At 49.7% G+C, this 16,563-nt stretch overlaps 1 protein-coding gene across 4 annotated transcripts; it reads right to left on the bottom strand.

Moving 5' to 3' along the window:
- Window positions 1-2,814: 2,814 nt before the first annotated feature.
- Window positions 2,815-16,360, bottom strand: pan2 (poly(A) specific ribonuclease subunit PAN2). Of its 4 annotated transcripts, none has more exons than XM_056588233.1 (26): window positions 16,087-16,360; window positions 15,470-15,775; window positions 14,954-15,123; window positions 14,755-14,875; window positions 14,563-14,640; window positions 13,736-14,006; window positions 13,101-13,446; window positions 12,756-12,852; window positions 12,537-12,656; window positions 12,316-12,435; window positions 12,081-12,209; window positions 11,567-11,766; window positions 11,095-11,243; window positions 7,867-7,973; window positions 7,112-7,210; window positions 6,938-7,026; window positions 6,700-6,844; window positions 5,329-5,466; window positions 5,153-5,212; window positions 4,953-5,043; window positions 4,681-4,838; window positions 4,295-4,438; window positions 3,964-4,143; window positions 3,581-3,674; window positions 3,262-3,465; window positions 2,815-3,122 (listed from the first exon to the last, which is right to left on the bottom strand). In XM_056588233.1, the coding sequence occupies exons 2-26, from the start codon at window positions 15,755-15,757 to the stop codon at window positions 3,088-3,090; spliced, it is 3,633 nt and encodes a 1,210-aa protein (XP_056444208.1). In that variant the 5' UTR covers window positions 15,758-15,775; window positions 16,087-16,360; the 3' UTR covers window positions 2,815-3,087. The 4 variants fall into 4 exon arrangements, with proteins under 4 accessions (XP_056444208.1, XP_056444199.1, XP_056444225.1 ...); XM_056588224.1 differs by having other exon boundaries at window positions 16,243-16,360; XM_056588250.1 differs by having other exon boundaries at window positions 3,274-3,465; window positions 16,243-16,360.
- Window positions 16,361-16,563: the final 203 nt, after the last annotated feature.

Here is a 16,563-nt window from a genome sequence, read left to right as displayed (position 1 = left end):
ACTAAGTATGGACCAAAGACATCCTGCCTGTCCCATAACGAGCCCTGACCGTCTCTCTGTCACTCACTGAATGGCACACTTTTCATTTACTATGAATAAAAAAAGGTTTGCAATACATTCATTCTGTGGAGTTTGTCTCTTCTGTGGGGGCCTTTGCTCTCTTGACTGCAATTCGTCAGAACAAGTTGGCGATATATTGCTTTGGTCTGCTGGAGTGGAACCGTTGCATCAAGACCTTAGGCAAGTATCTTGGCACCTAACCAGATGTTAATTTGAGGTTTGCTAACTAGGTCACCCATTTCACCTAACCAAATGTTAATTTGAGGTTTGCTAACTAGGTCACCCATTTCACCTAACCAGATGTTAATTTGAGGTTTGCTAACTAGGTCACCCATTTCACCTAACCAAATGTTAATTTGAGGTTTGCTAACTAGGTCACCCATTTCACCTAACCAAATGTTAATTTGAAGTTTGCTAACTAGGTCACCCATTTCCCCTAACCAGATGTTAACTTGAGGTTTGCTTACTAGGTCACCCATTTCCTATGGGACTTGGGCAGCCACTAGGTGGAGGCGTGTGTCATAGCACATCACTTTGTCTCTAGACATGAAGGCCTCTAGTGTGCCTGAAATTCTCCTGAATTAACCCTCATAGGGTGTTCGTGTTTTTGTTACACAGGAGGTGCTGCTGGGTCTGGTGGACCCATTGCATTTTAGGCCTTTTAATTCAACATAATCTAACTTTTTTTTTTAAATACTCACCAAATGGTTACCCTTAACCCAATTGCAAGTAATATAAACAACACATATGTTAAATTTGATCCCTTTACCTTTGTTAAATCACATTTATGAATAGAGGTGCCACTCGTTTTTATTTTTTTATTTATTAAAATGCAACAAAATAAGGAAATGCCTCATAAAACAGGCATAACTGGGAAATAATCAACATCATTAGAAATTGAAACATACTTAATAACATCTGTCTGAACAACACATTAAAGCCTTTGAACACAGCCATTATACGTATATCAGACTATACCACCCATGAGGGGCAGAGTCTCACTGTGTGTGTATTGCATATGTATTTTTTGCACTGGTTGCATGTATATTGTGTTTTTCTGTCCATCATGGGTCCACACACTTCACAGCGTTTCTTTTTGGCTGACGGGCTGGTCCTACATCTGGCTGCTTGCGGGTTGTTTCTGGGGCTGACTGCTTGCGGGTTGTTCCTGGGGCTGGCTGCTTGCGGGTTGGTCCTGGGGCTGGCTGCTTGCGGGATGGTCCTGGGGCTGGCTGCTTGCGGGTTGGTCCTGGGGCTGGCTGCTTGCGGGTTGTTCCTGGGGCTGGCTGCTTGTGGGTTGGTCCTGGGGCTGGCTGCTTGCGGGTTGTTCCTGGGGCTGGCTGCTTGCGGGATGGTCCTGGGGCTGGCTGCTCGCGGGTTGGTCCTGGGGCTGGCTGCTTGCGGGTTGTTCCTGGGGCTGGCTGCTTGTGGGTTGGTCCTGGGGCTGGCTGCTCGCGGGTTGGTCCTGGGGCTGGCTGCTCGCGGGCTGGTACTGGGGCTGGCTACTCGCGGGTTGGTCCTGGGGTTGGCTGCTCGCGGGCTGGTCCTGGCTGCTCACGGGATGTTCCTGGGGCTGGCTGCTTGCGGGCTGGTCCTGGCTGCTCACGGGATGGTCCTGGGGCTTGCTGCTCGCAGGCTTGTCCTGGCTGCTGAAGGGCTAGTCCTGAGGCTCTTTTACGTTTCGGAGCTGGCTGATGCTCATCCTCCTCTTCAAACTCGGTGTCAGACTCTTAAATGTTATCCTCACTTTCCGAAACTATTTCCTCTGCATCACCATCAAAACCCTCTGTCTCTTCAAATATCAACTGTAGGGCAGTCTGAACAGAGAATCGCTTTGCCATCTTGATCAGTTGTGGTATGGAACCACGCTGACAGAGCTTTTTTATAGTGTCAGGTCCCCAAGCTTGATAGTGTTGGGTGCTCCAATTTTGCAACCTTGCGCGGGATGCACAAGGTTGCAAACAGTGGGTGCACACTGTGGGTGCTCACACCAAGGGCCCATTCACCTGCTTTACTCTTTCCCCCTCTCTCTCTCTCTCTCTCTCACACACACACACACACACACACACACACACACACACACACACACACACACACACACACACACACACACACACACACACACACACACACACACACACACACACACACACACACACAAACACCCTGTGTGTAATATAAATGTGATGGGGGGGTATACAGGGGGGGTCATTGAAAATGTTTTCTGATTTATGTTCCTCACAGAAAATGAGCCAAAGCCAATGAATCTTAGTTCAAAAAAATAATTATTTGTATCACTTTTATAAAGCTAAAAACTGAAAACGGGTCCCACAGACCCGAACACCTTATAAGGGTTAATATAAACATTAGATGACTCTCTCCCACAGGGGAAATATAGGGTTATAAACAAAGTCTGGGCTGGACTTACTGGAGGCTATGATCTATTTTTAATATAATGTGCATAATACCAAATACGACCACTAGATGGAGTCGTTTGTTAAACAAAGAGGCAATTGCCATTAAGGATGTTTGGCTAAACTAGTGCAGTGCCTTTTTAAAACTTGTTTGGTAGCTTCACACCTGACACTGCACGTCCTCACCCATACCACAGCAGAGTGTCAAGTTGAAACACAGACTCCTATAGTTGGATGTGTTGCATAGCTTTGAGTAAGATTATTACTTTAAGGTTGAATTTTAAGTTATTCAACCTTAAATATTAACAAACAAGCTCATCTATTAAATTGAAAAAGCCCTAAATAATCACAATTCAATTTCAAGGTCATCAAATCAACTTTATTTACATACAAAAAAACCATTGGTATTTTATCCACTTTGCTCACGTTCAATAAAGAATTAGACGCAAAAAAGTCCCAACTGAGGGAACCGAGATGTCAAAGGTTCTCATTCCTTGATATGTCAAATAGTTTCACCTGTACGGTACGAGCACCAGGAAAAAAGTGTACAACGTACAGGAGAACGTATTTACATTGGTCCGCTAACCCTCTTGGAGCGGAAGGCGTCAGCTCCTCACAGCGACATCACAGACGGGAACACTCCACCGCCTGACGGGGACGACAAAAGACAGGGCTGTCAATCAACGTGGGCGAGCCCGCATTCTGCAGCTCTCATTTGACCCCCTCCCATTCCTCCAGGACCCCTTCGCCCGGGCGGGCCTCATCGAGCCTCAATGTCCAGTCGTACTTTTTGGGCTACCTTGACCGTCGCCGGCGTCCGCCTCCGGCACCTTCCAGTCCATCTTGCGGCCCTTCTCGTAGAGCCCCTTCAGCGCCTTCCTCACTTCGTCCGTCCCGCCGCCGCGGCTCAGCTCCAGGTACTTCCTGTAGAGCTGCAGGGCGGTGCGGGCGTCCTCTATGCTGTCGTGGGTCTCCCCCTGGATGTTGAGGTCTGGGGACAGGGGACAGGGAACCTGGGGGTGACTCAGGGCATTCCGGCTCCAGGAGAGACGGTTAACCACTAAGGTGGAAGGACAGGCTGGTCGAGGAGCCGCGCGCCGACCTACCCAGGAAGTACCAGGCCAGGAAGCGGAGAGAGATCATCCTCTTGCGGGGCATGTGGAACAGGTACACAGTGTCCACCACCTGGTCCTTCAGAACCTAAGAAGATACACGCAGAGAATGAGACGAGTGATACGAACGCATATTCCTGTTGCAACAAACTTATTAGAAAGTAAGTTATAAACGTGCACATCACCTTTTATAACCATACCTAGTTGTAACCAAGTAGGGCCCCCGCAAACTATGGAAATATAACGTACATTACCTGAACACAACATGAGCACTGACTACACAGGCTTCAACACAACATGAGCACTGACTACACAGGCTTCAACACAACATGAGCACTGACTACACAGGCTTCAACCCCACATGTACTGCAGCGTACCAGTAGGTTGATGACGCGGAAGTCCTTCTGCAGCCCGTGGCCCACGAAGCGCACGCCGGTGTCGATGAGGAACCGCAGCTTCAGGTACGTGGACTTCAGGGTGGTCAGGTGTTTGGAGGAGATCTTGGCATCCAAATCTCCTGGTTTGATGCCCGAGTACTGGGTCAGGTAGTCCACCACCTTCGACGAGGAAGTGTGAAAGCACAAGGTTTACACATTCAAAATAATTAAACTACTTGGGATTCCAATTCCCTGCAGAAGATTAAAAGATGAATGTGAATGTCTGTGTTGCATACAGCGCATCTTTTGATCCTTTCGCCTCCTAACGTACCTGCTCCTGGGTGGAGATGTAGTCATCGATGAAGGGCACCCCCTCGTTGGTGCCCTGACCGCGCACACAAGTGATCCTAGCCACAGACATCTGGCTGGGCTTGATGGTGGACTTGGTGCCGTCGCTGCGAAGCTCCGCCTCTTCCTGTTCACATAGGAAGGAGTCAAGACGTTGAACGATAACCACTTCAGGTGGTCAATGTACGTACAGGAGGATTTTGGTACATCTTTTGCACTTCATTTAAAAATTAAATAAAGCATCGACGCATTCCCCCAGTTTTGGTTCGACCAAAAAATGTGCTTCTCCCGCTATGTGAAAGGTGAGTGGCCCCCGGCCCCTGGTGTAAAAGGTGAGTCCGGAGCCGTGCTCCTCCATGGCGGACCCACCTGGTTGAGCGTGACGAACTCAGCGTCCAGCCCCACCAGGTCCCCGGCCTGGGGCATCTCGCTGACCATGAGGGGGATGAAGGTGGCGTGGCTCTTCCTCTGCTTGCGGGCCAGCGAGGCCTCGGTCAGCAGGACGCTGGCCTCGATGGGGTTCTTAACTGGGAGAGGAGAGAGCCGGGCGCTCATGGTGAGGAGCGTCCCCTCAAACCCTCTTCTGGAATATTAAATGACGCCATTCATAGCTTGATCGATGGAAAGAGCCGTGGACTTACTGCGGAGGTCGTATTTGGAGTGGTAGTTCCTCTTGGCGTAGTACAAAATGGCCGGCACCTTCCAATTCACATCAAACTGGGCTGCTTCCGTCTGTCAGAAAAACAACAGTTCCTTAAAATCCCCTCAAATAAAACACCACCTCAAACTCTAAACAAAACAAATGGGAACATCCGCTTTCATACGTCGCCAGAATACGGACCTTGTCCACGGGCTCGATGAGGAAATCGTTGAACAGGTACCACTGCTGGTGTGTCACCCCCTGCAAGGACAGGACACACAGACTTCAGGTTCCGCCAGACACGCCGTCCCACCTGTGCGGATCGGCCTCCTCTACAGGACGTCCCCCTCTGGCCGCGGGGCGTGTGAGTGACTCACCTCTTTCCTCACGTGGTAGGTCTCCCCCACCTTGATGTGAGCCACCAGGTTGCCCCCCGTGCGGGCGTCCAGCAGGTGGGGCACGGTGACCACCAGGTCGAAGAGGCAGGCCCCGTCCTCCTCCTCTGCGGTGCTCAGCTAGGGGGCGACACAGAGGCAGCGCGTTACAGGAGGAAGGCCCCTCTCTTATTGGACCCACAGACTTCTTTAGCATTAGCCTCTCGCTTTTGGAGGATCGGGAAAAGCCTTCATGCCTCGACGGATTTGGGAATGATCAGGAGCATATCTGCCAGTCCATTAGAAGTTGGTTTGAAAACTTGCTTCCGCCTTGTTGACTGGAATATTTTTGCAGTGAAGGACCAATCATTGGAATAGTAACCTATGGGGTTCTACTGGATTGGGTTTGAGTTCATTGTTATATGAAATCATATAGTTAACTTTTCCATTGATTTATAATTTGTATTGTCGTAAATAATTTCAAATGACCTCAGCAAGACCTCGGAACCCAAGAGGGGGTTATCTCTGCCGCCGGAAAAAAACCTAAAACAACACATATGATCATGAGACGCACCAATTGCATTCCTGAACCCATAAGCAGCAAATGCTTTGTACTCACTCCAAGAGACCCATACTTATGCCGCTTTTCCACCGACAGTACCAGCTCAACTCACCTCGCCCGCCTTTTTTTGCTTTTCCATCGCCAAAATATGGTACCTGGTACTTTTTGGGTCTCACCTCCGTCATGGTTCCATGAGAGCTGAACCGGTGCTTTTGTGTGACGTAAACAGGCTGCTGGCCACTGATTGGCCAAAGAGTTACACCACTGGACGAGCGCGACTTCCGAGCCTGTCACCCGACGCCAGGTGTTGAAAATGGAATCCCCGCCTGATATCGCGGACCCTCTCCGCGCTATAGCAGTGTTTATATCATATCATCACACGATGATGGCACTAAAATACGTAATAGTTTACAATTCATACATGTATGCATGATGTGAACCTAGAAAGCACAGACGGAATAAGAGAAAGCGCGTTCAGGCGGAGAGAGGGTGCGATTTCAAACGGGGATTCCATTTTCGGCACGACACCGGCATCTATAAATACTAGCATCAGCGTTCAGTCAACAATAGTGATTGATTATTGAACACCGCAGGATCAGCGCGCAACAACACGCCGTGGCCCGCGACAGAGGTGGAGACGCTCCTGTGTGTAGCCCTGTCTGTCTATGCGTCTCGTGGATAAGCATGCGCAGTTTCGCGCATGCTTACCCATGCGACCCATGCGACCCGCCCACGTCGAAGAGGTACTTTTCGGGGGAAAAGCGGCATCAGGGACTACCAATATGTTCCCTGCCGTCCCCCCAGCGCCTCACCTCCTCGGCCTCGGGCCAGTTGACGACCTCCAGGCTCTGGGTCTTGCTGATGGTCATCTTCATGGTGAGGGGGATCCACACGTGGCGCAGGTCCTCTGCCCGCGTGTTGAAGGTGATGCCCTCGCTGCCGCGCATGTCCTCCCCGCTGGAGGGTGGGAGAAGAAAAGAGTCCGCTCAGTGTGTGCACGGACAAGGGGCCGGTGGATTCAACAGGTGTAGGGCGGAGGAGGGCGTTTACTCGTGGCACCACTCTGTAGGCAGCGGCTCCGGCTCCTTGGGCTTCGGGGGCTCTGCGGCCTCCTTCTGCTTGGCTTTGTTGAAGGCATACTGGGGTCCACAGCAGAGGGGGGGGGACAGCGTTAGTGACCGCCGGAGAGAGGCGCAGCGTTGCTCCCACCGTCTCACCACTCACCTCGGCCTGCGCCCTCCAGAACTCGGCCTCCTTGGCGCTGTTCACCTCACAGTTGATGACCAGGACGTCGGGGAGACACCGGATGTTGCGTGTCTGCACCTGTATCAGGAAACAAGCAGAAACCAAAGGAGGATACGTTTGGGTCATGTTTTCAAGACTTAAAGGACAATTCGGTTATTTGGAACATTGAGCCCCCTTTCTGGTTTGTCTAGGATGAAATAGAGTGGCTGACAGTGAGTTGCACATTTCTGAAAACTAACGTTTAGGGTGGTTTTAAGGACATGTTTGTGAATGCTCGTAGCCAGATAACAGGCAGGGGCAGATCGAAATGAGCCAAACACCCGAGACAGGACCAAGTCAACATTTCAGTGTCAAACACTCTGTTTCATCCTTGACAAACCAGAAAGGGGGCTCAATGTTAAAAATACCGGAACTGTCCTTAAAAAAAGTAAAAAACAAATGTGTATTTGATTTCACATCCGAAACACGATCATTTTGCCCTCTTCTACACAGGGAAAGCGAAACCAATTACAACCACAAGCTGACATCCACACTCTTCCTCATATTAACCAAATCCTGACAGCCCAAAGACACATTCCATCTGCACTACCCGTAAACATTACATCACACGCATTGCGTCGCATTAAGGAAGTAAGATAATATGTGAATGCCATATGACGACACCCTCTGTTTGCCACCCCTTGTGTCTGACCTCTGATTCCTCAGTATCTGGTTCCCCCGCCGGGGCAACCTACCGTTGGCTGGTACTTCTCACAGTTCTCACACCAGGCCTGCGTGCTCTGCTCCAGACAGATGCTCTTCTTCAGGATCTCCACAAAGTCATGCTCTTTCACCGCTTTTTCTGCCCGGGGCACAAAACAGGAACACAACCTCAGTAACCCGCTGCCCTCTTAGCCCAAGAAAGAGCCCCCACCCTATGGAAAGCCAAGAAGGCCACAATCCGGACCTAGAATGGCGCGGTAAAAGTGCAAAACCGCACGGATTCCGTACGGATTCCGTACGGTTTGGCAAGAATTCCGTACGGATTCCGTACGGTTTCCGTACGGATTCCGTACGGTTTTGAATGACTAATAGCCGCGGCTATTAGTCATTCACTCCGGCTATTAGTCATTCACTCCGGTCACTCCGGCTATTAGGTATGCAGAACGAGCCCCTCCCTCTTCTTTGCTTGACCGCTAAAAGTTTGAAGGCTGTCTAACCGATCAGAGCTGCAGTGCCTCGATGTTTCGCTGTAACATAAAGCTGTGTTGTCTTTACTAGTTTCACTACAATGTAAGGACCACCATTAGCTAGTGGAAAATACATTTGTGTCTAGTAGCCTACAGTGATATAATTGTATATGTTAGGCTATATTGAGATGGCAGTGTGCGAAATACCCGACAATATTCGGGGATGTCCTCATCCCCAGATTGTTCTCGATATGCAGTCGCCTGCTAGGCCATAACATTACATAACATGAACTGAATAAATGCCAGGTATATAGCATATCGGAGACGGGCACACAATCAGTGCATTTGCAAATGAGAGCCTGCAGTATGACCGATCTTGTGACATGTGGTCGGAGAGAGTCGTGTGTGTGTGTGTGTGTGTGTGTGTGTGTGTGTGTGTGTGTGTGTGTGTGTGTGTGTGTGTGTGTGTGTGTGTGTGTGTGTGTGTGTGTGTGTGTGTGTGTGTGTGTGTGTGTGTGTGTGTGTGTGTGTGTGTGTGTGCGTGTAGAGCAAGTTGTTGAAGGAAGTGTTTCTATTTGACGTTACAATATTTCATGGATGCAAGCAAGCCAAGACGATCAATCTCTATATCTATAGCCTATACATGACAACACACACACACACACACACACACACACACACACACACACACACACACACACACACACACACACACACACACACACACACACACACACACACACACACACACACACACACGACACGCACACACTTTAAACACACTGGTAAAGCAATAGGAGCCTGCATTGGCTAAAGTTGTTGCGATGCGCGTTATTTTATAACAGGGAGGGGCAAAGTTGTGCATTACAATGCAAACACGACAATAATTGGCACCGTTCTTGCGCACTCAGAAGAACATGAACTGAATAAATGCCAGGTATATAGCATATCGGAGACGGGCACACAATCAGTGCATTTGCAAATGAGAGCCTGCAGTATGACCGATCTTGTGACATTATTTAACCATCCATCTACAGCTAATACGATCAGACAGATACATCATTGATCACATATAAGCCCATTACAAGCCCAACATCACCACGGCAGGTGCGCTCTCTCTCGCACATTCACACAATCACTCCAACTTCTCCAACTCCAAGGCAAGACTGTTTCAATAATACGACCACAAACAACCACAACTAAACAGCCTACATATCCACAACAATGCACAAAAATCAGTTCATTGCGTCTATCTTCTGTTTGCCGCACATGGCTAATTTGCATACTTGCACATGACGATCGGCTCCGCTTGTCAAAAAAATAGAACGTAGGCCTATTTGTGAATAAATGCTTTTCATTCTGAATACTGGACTTGGTGAGCTTAAATATGCGACAATTAAGTGACCTTTAGTGAGATGGCCTAAAACGTAATACAAATGAATTATTCTAGGACATAGGCTTTCAGGATCAATGTAATGCACAACTTTGCCCCTCCCTGTTATAAAATAACGCGCATCGCAACAACTTTAGCCAATGCAGGCTCCTATTGCTTTACCAGTGTGTGCGTGTCGTGTCTGTGTGTGTGTGTGTGTGTGTGTGTGTGTGTGTGTGTGTGTGTGTGTGTGTGTGTGTGTGTGTGTGTGTGTGTGTGTGTGTGTGTGTGTGTGTGTGTGTGTGTTGTCATGTAGGCTATAGATATAGAGATTGATTGTCTTGGCTTGCTTGCATCCATGAAATATTGTAACGTCAAATAGAAACACTTCCTTCAACAACTTGCTCCACACGCACACACACACACACACACACACACACACACACACACACACACACACACACACACACACACACACACACACACACACACACACACACACACACACACACACACACACACACACACACACACACACACACACGATCTCTCTCCGACCACATGTCACAAGATCGGTCATACTGCAGGCTCTCATTTGCAAATGCACTGATTGTGTGCCCGTCTCCGATATGCTATATACCTGGCATTTATTCAGTTCATGTTCATGTTATGTAATGTTATGGCCTAGCAGGCTACTGCATATCGAGAACAATCTGTGGATGAGGACATCCCCGAATATTGTCGGGTATTTCGCACACTGCCATCTCAATATATAGCCTAACATATACAAATATATCACTGTACTAGACACAAATGTATTTTCCACTAGCTAATGGTGGTCATTACATTGTAGTGAAACTAGTAAAGACAACACAGCTTTATGTTACAGCGAAACATCGAGGCACTGCAGCTCTGATCGGTTAGACAGCCTTCAAACTTAGCGGTCAAGCAAAGAAGAGGGAGGGGCTCGTTCTGCATACCTAATAGCCGGAGTGAATAACTAATAGCCGGAGTGAATGACTAATAGCCGGAGTGAATGACTAATAGCCGCGGCTATTAGTCATTCAAAACCGTACGGATTCCGTACGGAATTCTTGCCAAACCGTACGGAATCCGTACGGAAACCGTACGGATTCCGTACGGTTTCCGTACGGATTCCGTACGGATTCCGTGCGGTTTTGCACTTTTACCGCGCCATTCTAGGTCCGGATTGTGGCCTTCTTGGCTTTCCATACCACCCCCCCCCCCCCACCCCCCCCACCCCCCCCACACCCCTCCCCCCCACCCCTAGGTCTAGAGCCAGACGTAATTCCGTAATTGGTCAACAAGGCTGAAAAGATGATTGCAGTATTAAAATGAAACTTCCTGGGATACAAAGCCCCATCTCTGTTGGGCAGCGGCCCAGACGGGGGGGGGCTCACCGTGGGGGTTGTGCTCGGGGTAGTGCATGGTGAAGAGCAGCGTTAGGGAGGTGCGCACCGTCTCCTTGCCACAGCGACACAGGCTGCTGTTCTCCACCTCGCAGCCAAACAGCCGGCCGATCACAGACTCCCCCGACGAGCCTACAGCACTGAGACACACGCAGGAGACAGGAGACAGGGGGGGGGCGGTCAACACCTCCGTTTAAGGGCTCCAGCCTGTGGCTTCACAGCAGCAGACTCTCCTCTTTGTGACGCGTTCTAGCGCCGTATTCTAGACCCTGAGGTAACTTGGAAGAACCCAAAAAGCAGACGAAGAACCCCCGATCCTGACCAAGTCGCAGCCAGACATTCGCCCCAGGTACGTGGGAGCGGGTCAGTCATGAACCACTGAACCGTTGGCAGAGTGAGTGAGGGGGTGGGAGCGGGGGGTCAGACGGGGCTGATCCGGGGACAGGGGGGGGGCCGTGCCAACCTGCTGCTGGCTCCGCGGTAGGCCTGCGGGCCCTCCTGCTCCTGGGTCTCCTGGTGCAGCTGCGTGAGGATGAAGCGGTTCCAGCTCTGGATGAGGCGGCCCAGCCGGGCCTTGCCCGTCTGCTCGTCCGAGTCGGCCAGGATCAGCCCCAGCGCCGAGGCCTCGGGGATGGTGCGGAAGGCCCGCAGGAAGTTGCTGGCCTGCGTGGGAGAGCGAGGCGGGAGGAAGATTGGCTTCTGGCTTTTAATGCTTTGTGAATGCGCATCCTACATCTGGAGCACTGATGTGAAGATGATTAGTCTTCTATTGATTTCTTTTTTTTCTCCAAGATTTTTATTTTTGCATTTTTATGCTTTATGATAGAGTGAGATGGACAGGAAGGTTCGGGAGATCTGAGGGAAGGACATGTAGCAAAGGACCCTGGGCGGGAATCGAAGCCGGGCGCCTGCGATCAGGACCGAGCCTTGACGGTACACTCTCTACCCAGTGAGTGTACTGTGGTGTGGGGGTCTACCTGACACGGGTCACCACGGGACAGGTCCAGCATGTGGAAGAGGAAGCCGAGCTCACAGGCCAGGCAGAACTCCTTCTGGCAGAGGTGGTTCTGCACCAGGCAGCGGATGGGCTCCAGGAAGTACAGCACCTGGCGCGTCCACGGGCAGAGCCGTCAGCAAACACAGCGCTGGTACTACCAGTGAAAACAAATCATCAAGAAGAGGGAACAATGTTTCACAACAGGAAGTCATTACCTGGATCATGCAGTTACAGTATGCATTGGGAATGTGCGGCTCCAGGCCTGCAAACAGGGTTCTGTTGTAGTGCTTGAAGTCAAAGTCCTCCAGTCCGAGTTTAGAGTACTTGATGGTCACCTGTGGGGTATGACCCGGTCAAAAAACGGGCGTGTTAGAAACAGAACAGATGATGGAGTCACCTCAAGCTTGAGAAAGGGAAAGTCCTTGTTGAGTCTAACCTTTCTGTACTTTTTGGGCACCATGTAAAGGTGTGTTTCTTCCTCTCGGCCGATGGGTGATTCAGGCACCTGATTGTAGTTATCGTAGTCCAGCTCCACTTCTTTAATCTTGTACGGTACCTAGGTCAAACAAAACACCAGGAATACATTGTCATTAAGAACCTAACCCTTGAGTTGTTGCTCTGTATCAAATACACGAGTGGAGGGTTTGGTACATGCCTGATTGCGAGGGCGGGTGCGTTGATTGGCGGCGTAGCCAATGAAACCGACAGTTTTCATTGTTCGTAGGATCTCTGGGTCGACAGCAGGCGATCGCCTGTAGTGGTAAACAAAGAAGAGCTTATGTTAGTTCATACATATGCAGTAGAATAAAGATATAAAAAAACTGTTGTTCTTGAAAATAAGCTTCATAGTCTGAAAACATCAGAATATAAGATACATTGAATATAAACGTCCACTCTGTGTCTTCATGTAGGACACTGAGTCGTATCGTCCGACACAAGGGCCGTCACCAACGGTCCAACTGGAATCACTGCGGGGCCATAGAGATGGCCAGTGCCTAACCTGGGCCTGGGGGTGACCATGGGGGTGGGCCAGTCGGACAGCAGCTGCTCCGCACTGGTCAGGGGCGTGGGGATGAGGGACAGGGGCAGCAGTTCATGGTTCCAGTCCAGCTGGTGCAACGAGTCCACGAGGCAGGGATGGGCAAACTCGGTCTCGCGGGAGTAGTCGTTGTAGGACACCTCGGGCGCATCCGACCACAGGTGCACGCCCCCCCCGGAGTCCCCGAAGGCCAGGGCCTGCTTGCTGGACGACACGTCGAAGCTCATGAGCAGTTGGCCCCCCGTGTTCACGTGGAAGACGTCTGCCACGTTGGCGAGCCCCGTGGGCTCACAGAACTGACACTGGCCTGGTGGTGGGAGGAGAAGTGGATCAATGGATTTAGCTTTGCTAAACAACATCTGTAACAGACAGAATAGTTAACAGCCTTGCTAAAGGACTGACTAACCAAGAGTCTCGCTCTCCCTCTCCCTCTCTCTCCCTCTCCCTCTCCCTCTCTCTCTCTCTCTCTCTCTCTCTCTCTCTCTCTCTCTCTCTCTCTCTCTCTCTCTCTCTCTCTCTCTCTCTCTCTCTCTCTCTCTCTCTCTCTCTCTCTCTCTCTCTCTCTCTCTCTCTCTCTCTCCCTCCCTCCCTCTCACCTGACTGTGAGATGATGGCCAGCCGGGCGGTGTAGGTGGGGATGAAGCGCAGGAACAGCGGGTCCACGTGGACCTGCAGCGGGGTGACGGCCCGCATCATGCGGAGGTCGTACACCATGAGGAAGCGGTCGCACGCCAGCCCGTTCATCCCCCGGCTGGAGAAGCCACAGGCCGCCAGCAGGTTCCCGTGGACGTCGAAGTCGGACAGGCTGCCCGAGAAGGCGTCGAACTCGTGCTCCGTCTTGAAGGTACGCATGTCTCGCAGGGTCACCTGGGCGGAGGAGGGAGGGTTGATGCAAGGCCAGCGTATTGACGTCCACTGGGGAGAAGGACCTAGTCCACACTCACTGGGGAGAAGGACCTAGTCCACACTCACTGGGGAGAAGGACCTAGTCCACACTCACTGGGGAGAAGGACCTAGTCCACACTCACTGGGGAGAAGGACCTAGTCCACACTCACTGGGGAGAAGGACCTAGTCCACGCTCACTGGGGAGAAGGACCTAGTCCACGCTCACTGGGGAGAAGGACCTAGTCCACGCTCACTGGGGAGAAGGACCTAGTCCACACTCACTGGGGAGAAGGACCTAGTCCACACTCACTGGGGAGAAGGACCTAGTCCACACTCACTGGGGAGAAGGACCTAGTCCACACCCACCTTCCCAGCGTGTTGACGTCCACGCTCACTGGGGAGAAGGACCTAGTCCACACCCACCTTCCCAGCGTGTTGACGTCCACGCTCACTGGGGAGAAGGACCTAGTCCACAACCACCTTCCCAGCGTGTTGACGTCCACGCTTAGCGAGGAGAAGGACCTAGTCCACACCCACCTTTCCGGACGTGTGACCACAGAAGAAAAAGCGACTGGACTGCCGCATGATTGCCACTCCAGGCATCTCCACTGTAACCTGCCAATGAAAGCAAACATGCGAACACACACACACACACACACTAACAATGTTACTTTCAAAGTAAGCCGGGAATCGATGTATCAACAATGTCCACAACGCTGATGGAATCACCTTCTGAGTCTCTTGAACAGTATTCAAGTCAAACTCTACTATATAGTTGTGCAGCCCACCCATGATCAGAGTGTTGGTGTCCGTCATAAGGAGGCTGTGCATATCTGCTCCTTCATCCATCCTGTTGGAAGCAAAAAATGTTTAACATAATTTCAAAAGGGGCTATTGCAAAAGAAGTCTGGATTCTTATGTTACTTACGGGTAATCAAACATGACAAAGCCGCCACGGGTACAACATTTGAGATTGGTCTTTGACAGGAAGAGCACACCCGTTTCTAAGCTATGGATCTGGCGGATGTCATCAGCTGAGTGCACTTGGAAAGACGAATATCGGCCCATCGTAGGCCCGAAAAAGGAACTGGCATGACCCTAAAGAAATAAAACAGTTGAGTAAGTGAGTAATACATACATTTATAAATAAAATTGGTAACACTTTAAAATAAGAGTTTGTTAACTAAACATTCATTAACATTAGTTATGCAGTTATAAAGATCATTATAGAGCATTAGCATAGGGGTTTGGGTGAAGGTTAATCTGAACATGATTACTGTAGTTACCATTAACCATTAGTCAATTATAACTTGACCATTAGTTAACTGTTAGGTAATGCTTAGAACGGAATTAAAACCAATAATAAATGGTTTATTAATGTACTAACAATTGTATCGGGTTAATATATTCAAATATGTCTCCTAAAATCAGCTGAGTATCTTACTCTGTGATTTCCCATCCAGAGCAACTCCTCTTGTAGATCAAAATGAGTTGCAGTAACTGGGATGCCAACTTCTGCTGCAACACTGTGCAACTCAGAGAACATGCCCTCTAAAAGATGCACAGACTCGGGCACTTCAACCGCCAGTCCCTCTGAGTCCATCTCCACGCCTTGTATCATATTCTGAGTGATCCGGGGGTCCATCGAAGGCTCCATCCCGGTGTCCAAGGACCCATGGAGGGTGGGCGAGTAGTCGCCCATCCCTTGGTCAAGACCGTCAAAGTTCATCATGAGTGAAGCTTAGTCGGCCTAAAATAAGGAAGAAAGTAAAAACTAGTATTGAAATATGTATTTTTTTGTAGTACTCGTGACAGTAAAAATACAAAGTTAGCTAACAAGTCAAAAAGCGAGATCACACTATTGGGTTCTAGCGCTGTTTAGGAAAAGAGCGCATATTCTGGAAGCAGCTAAAGTAGCGTGGCTAACCCATTAGCTATCCCACAACTCATTTATCATCAATGGTAATCATGTTGCAATAGAAAAACACGCAAGATCATAGTAGCATCCTCCTTATTAGAGCTGATTTAAACCGTTATCGTAGCGAAGGTTCGTTCGGTTACCCTTGCGTTATAGATCCAGTTAGACAGTATAGCGGTGTTGTAGCTATCATACCAGGGCTACACATATGCTAAGGTAGCTAACAACATGTAGACGTTGAAATATTTTAGTTATATTTCAAAATAATTGCGGTGAATTAAAGGTTTAGCGTCACCTACATAACGATTACGGCTAGTTGTCAAATACTATTTCACATACAAAGTCGACACATGCTGGTTCACAACAATAACAGAAGAATGAAAGTACATCCGCTTCCAGTAGGGGGATGTTCAACAACACTACGGTTCAACCACACTACGGTTCAACGACACTACTGAGTTGCTGAACACTACACAAACGTAAAAGTGTTTGTGTTGGGAGCGTAGTGATTGCGTAGTGTTTACAATCACTACACAAACAGTGATTGTGATGGCTATGAATCATGGAGGCATAATTTAATCAAGAATTGCACAGCCTTGCTGTCCCCATGAATACTACCA

The sequence above is a fragment of the Gadus chalcogrammus genome, chromosome 1, assembly GCF_026213295.1.
Source record: "Gadus chalcogrammus isolate NIFS_2021 chromosome 1, NIFS_Gcha_1.0, whole genome shotgun sequence".
In the NCBI taxonomy this organism is placed as follows: Eukaryota; Metazoa; Chordata; class Actinopteri; order Gadiformes; family Gadidae; genus Gadus; species Gadus chalcogrammus.
Note: the sequence above shows the minus strand (reverse complement) of the source record. Positions and strands in the feature narration are given on the sequence as shown.

What these genes read in the sequence shown, in the direction of transcription:
- pan2 (XM_056588233.1), bottom strand. Translation starts at nt 15,757, where the DNA reads ATGATGAACTTTGACGGTCTTGACCAAGGGATGGGCGACTACTCGCCC. An exon ending in CCCGTGGTGACCCGTGTCAG is followed by an intron (nt 11,767 to 12,080) that starts GTAGACCCCCAC and finishes TCTCCCACGCAG; the next exon opens with GCCAGCAACTTCCTGCGGGC. An exon ending in TACCGCGGAGCCAGCAGCAG is followed by an intron (nt 11,244 to 11,566) that starts GTTGGCACGGCC and finishes CGTGTGTCTCAG; the next exon opens with TGCTGTAGGCTCGTCGGGGG.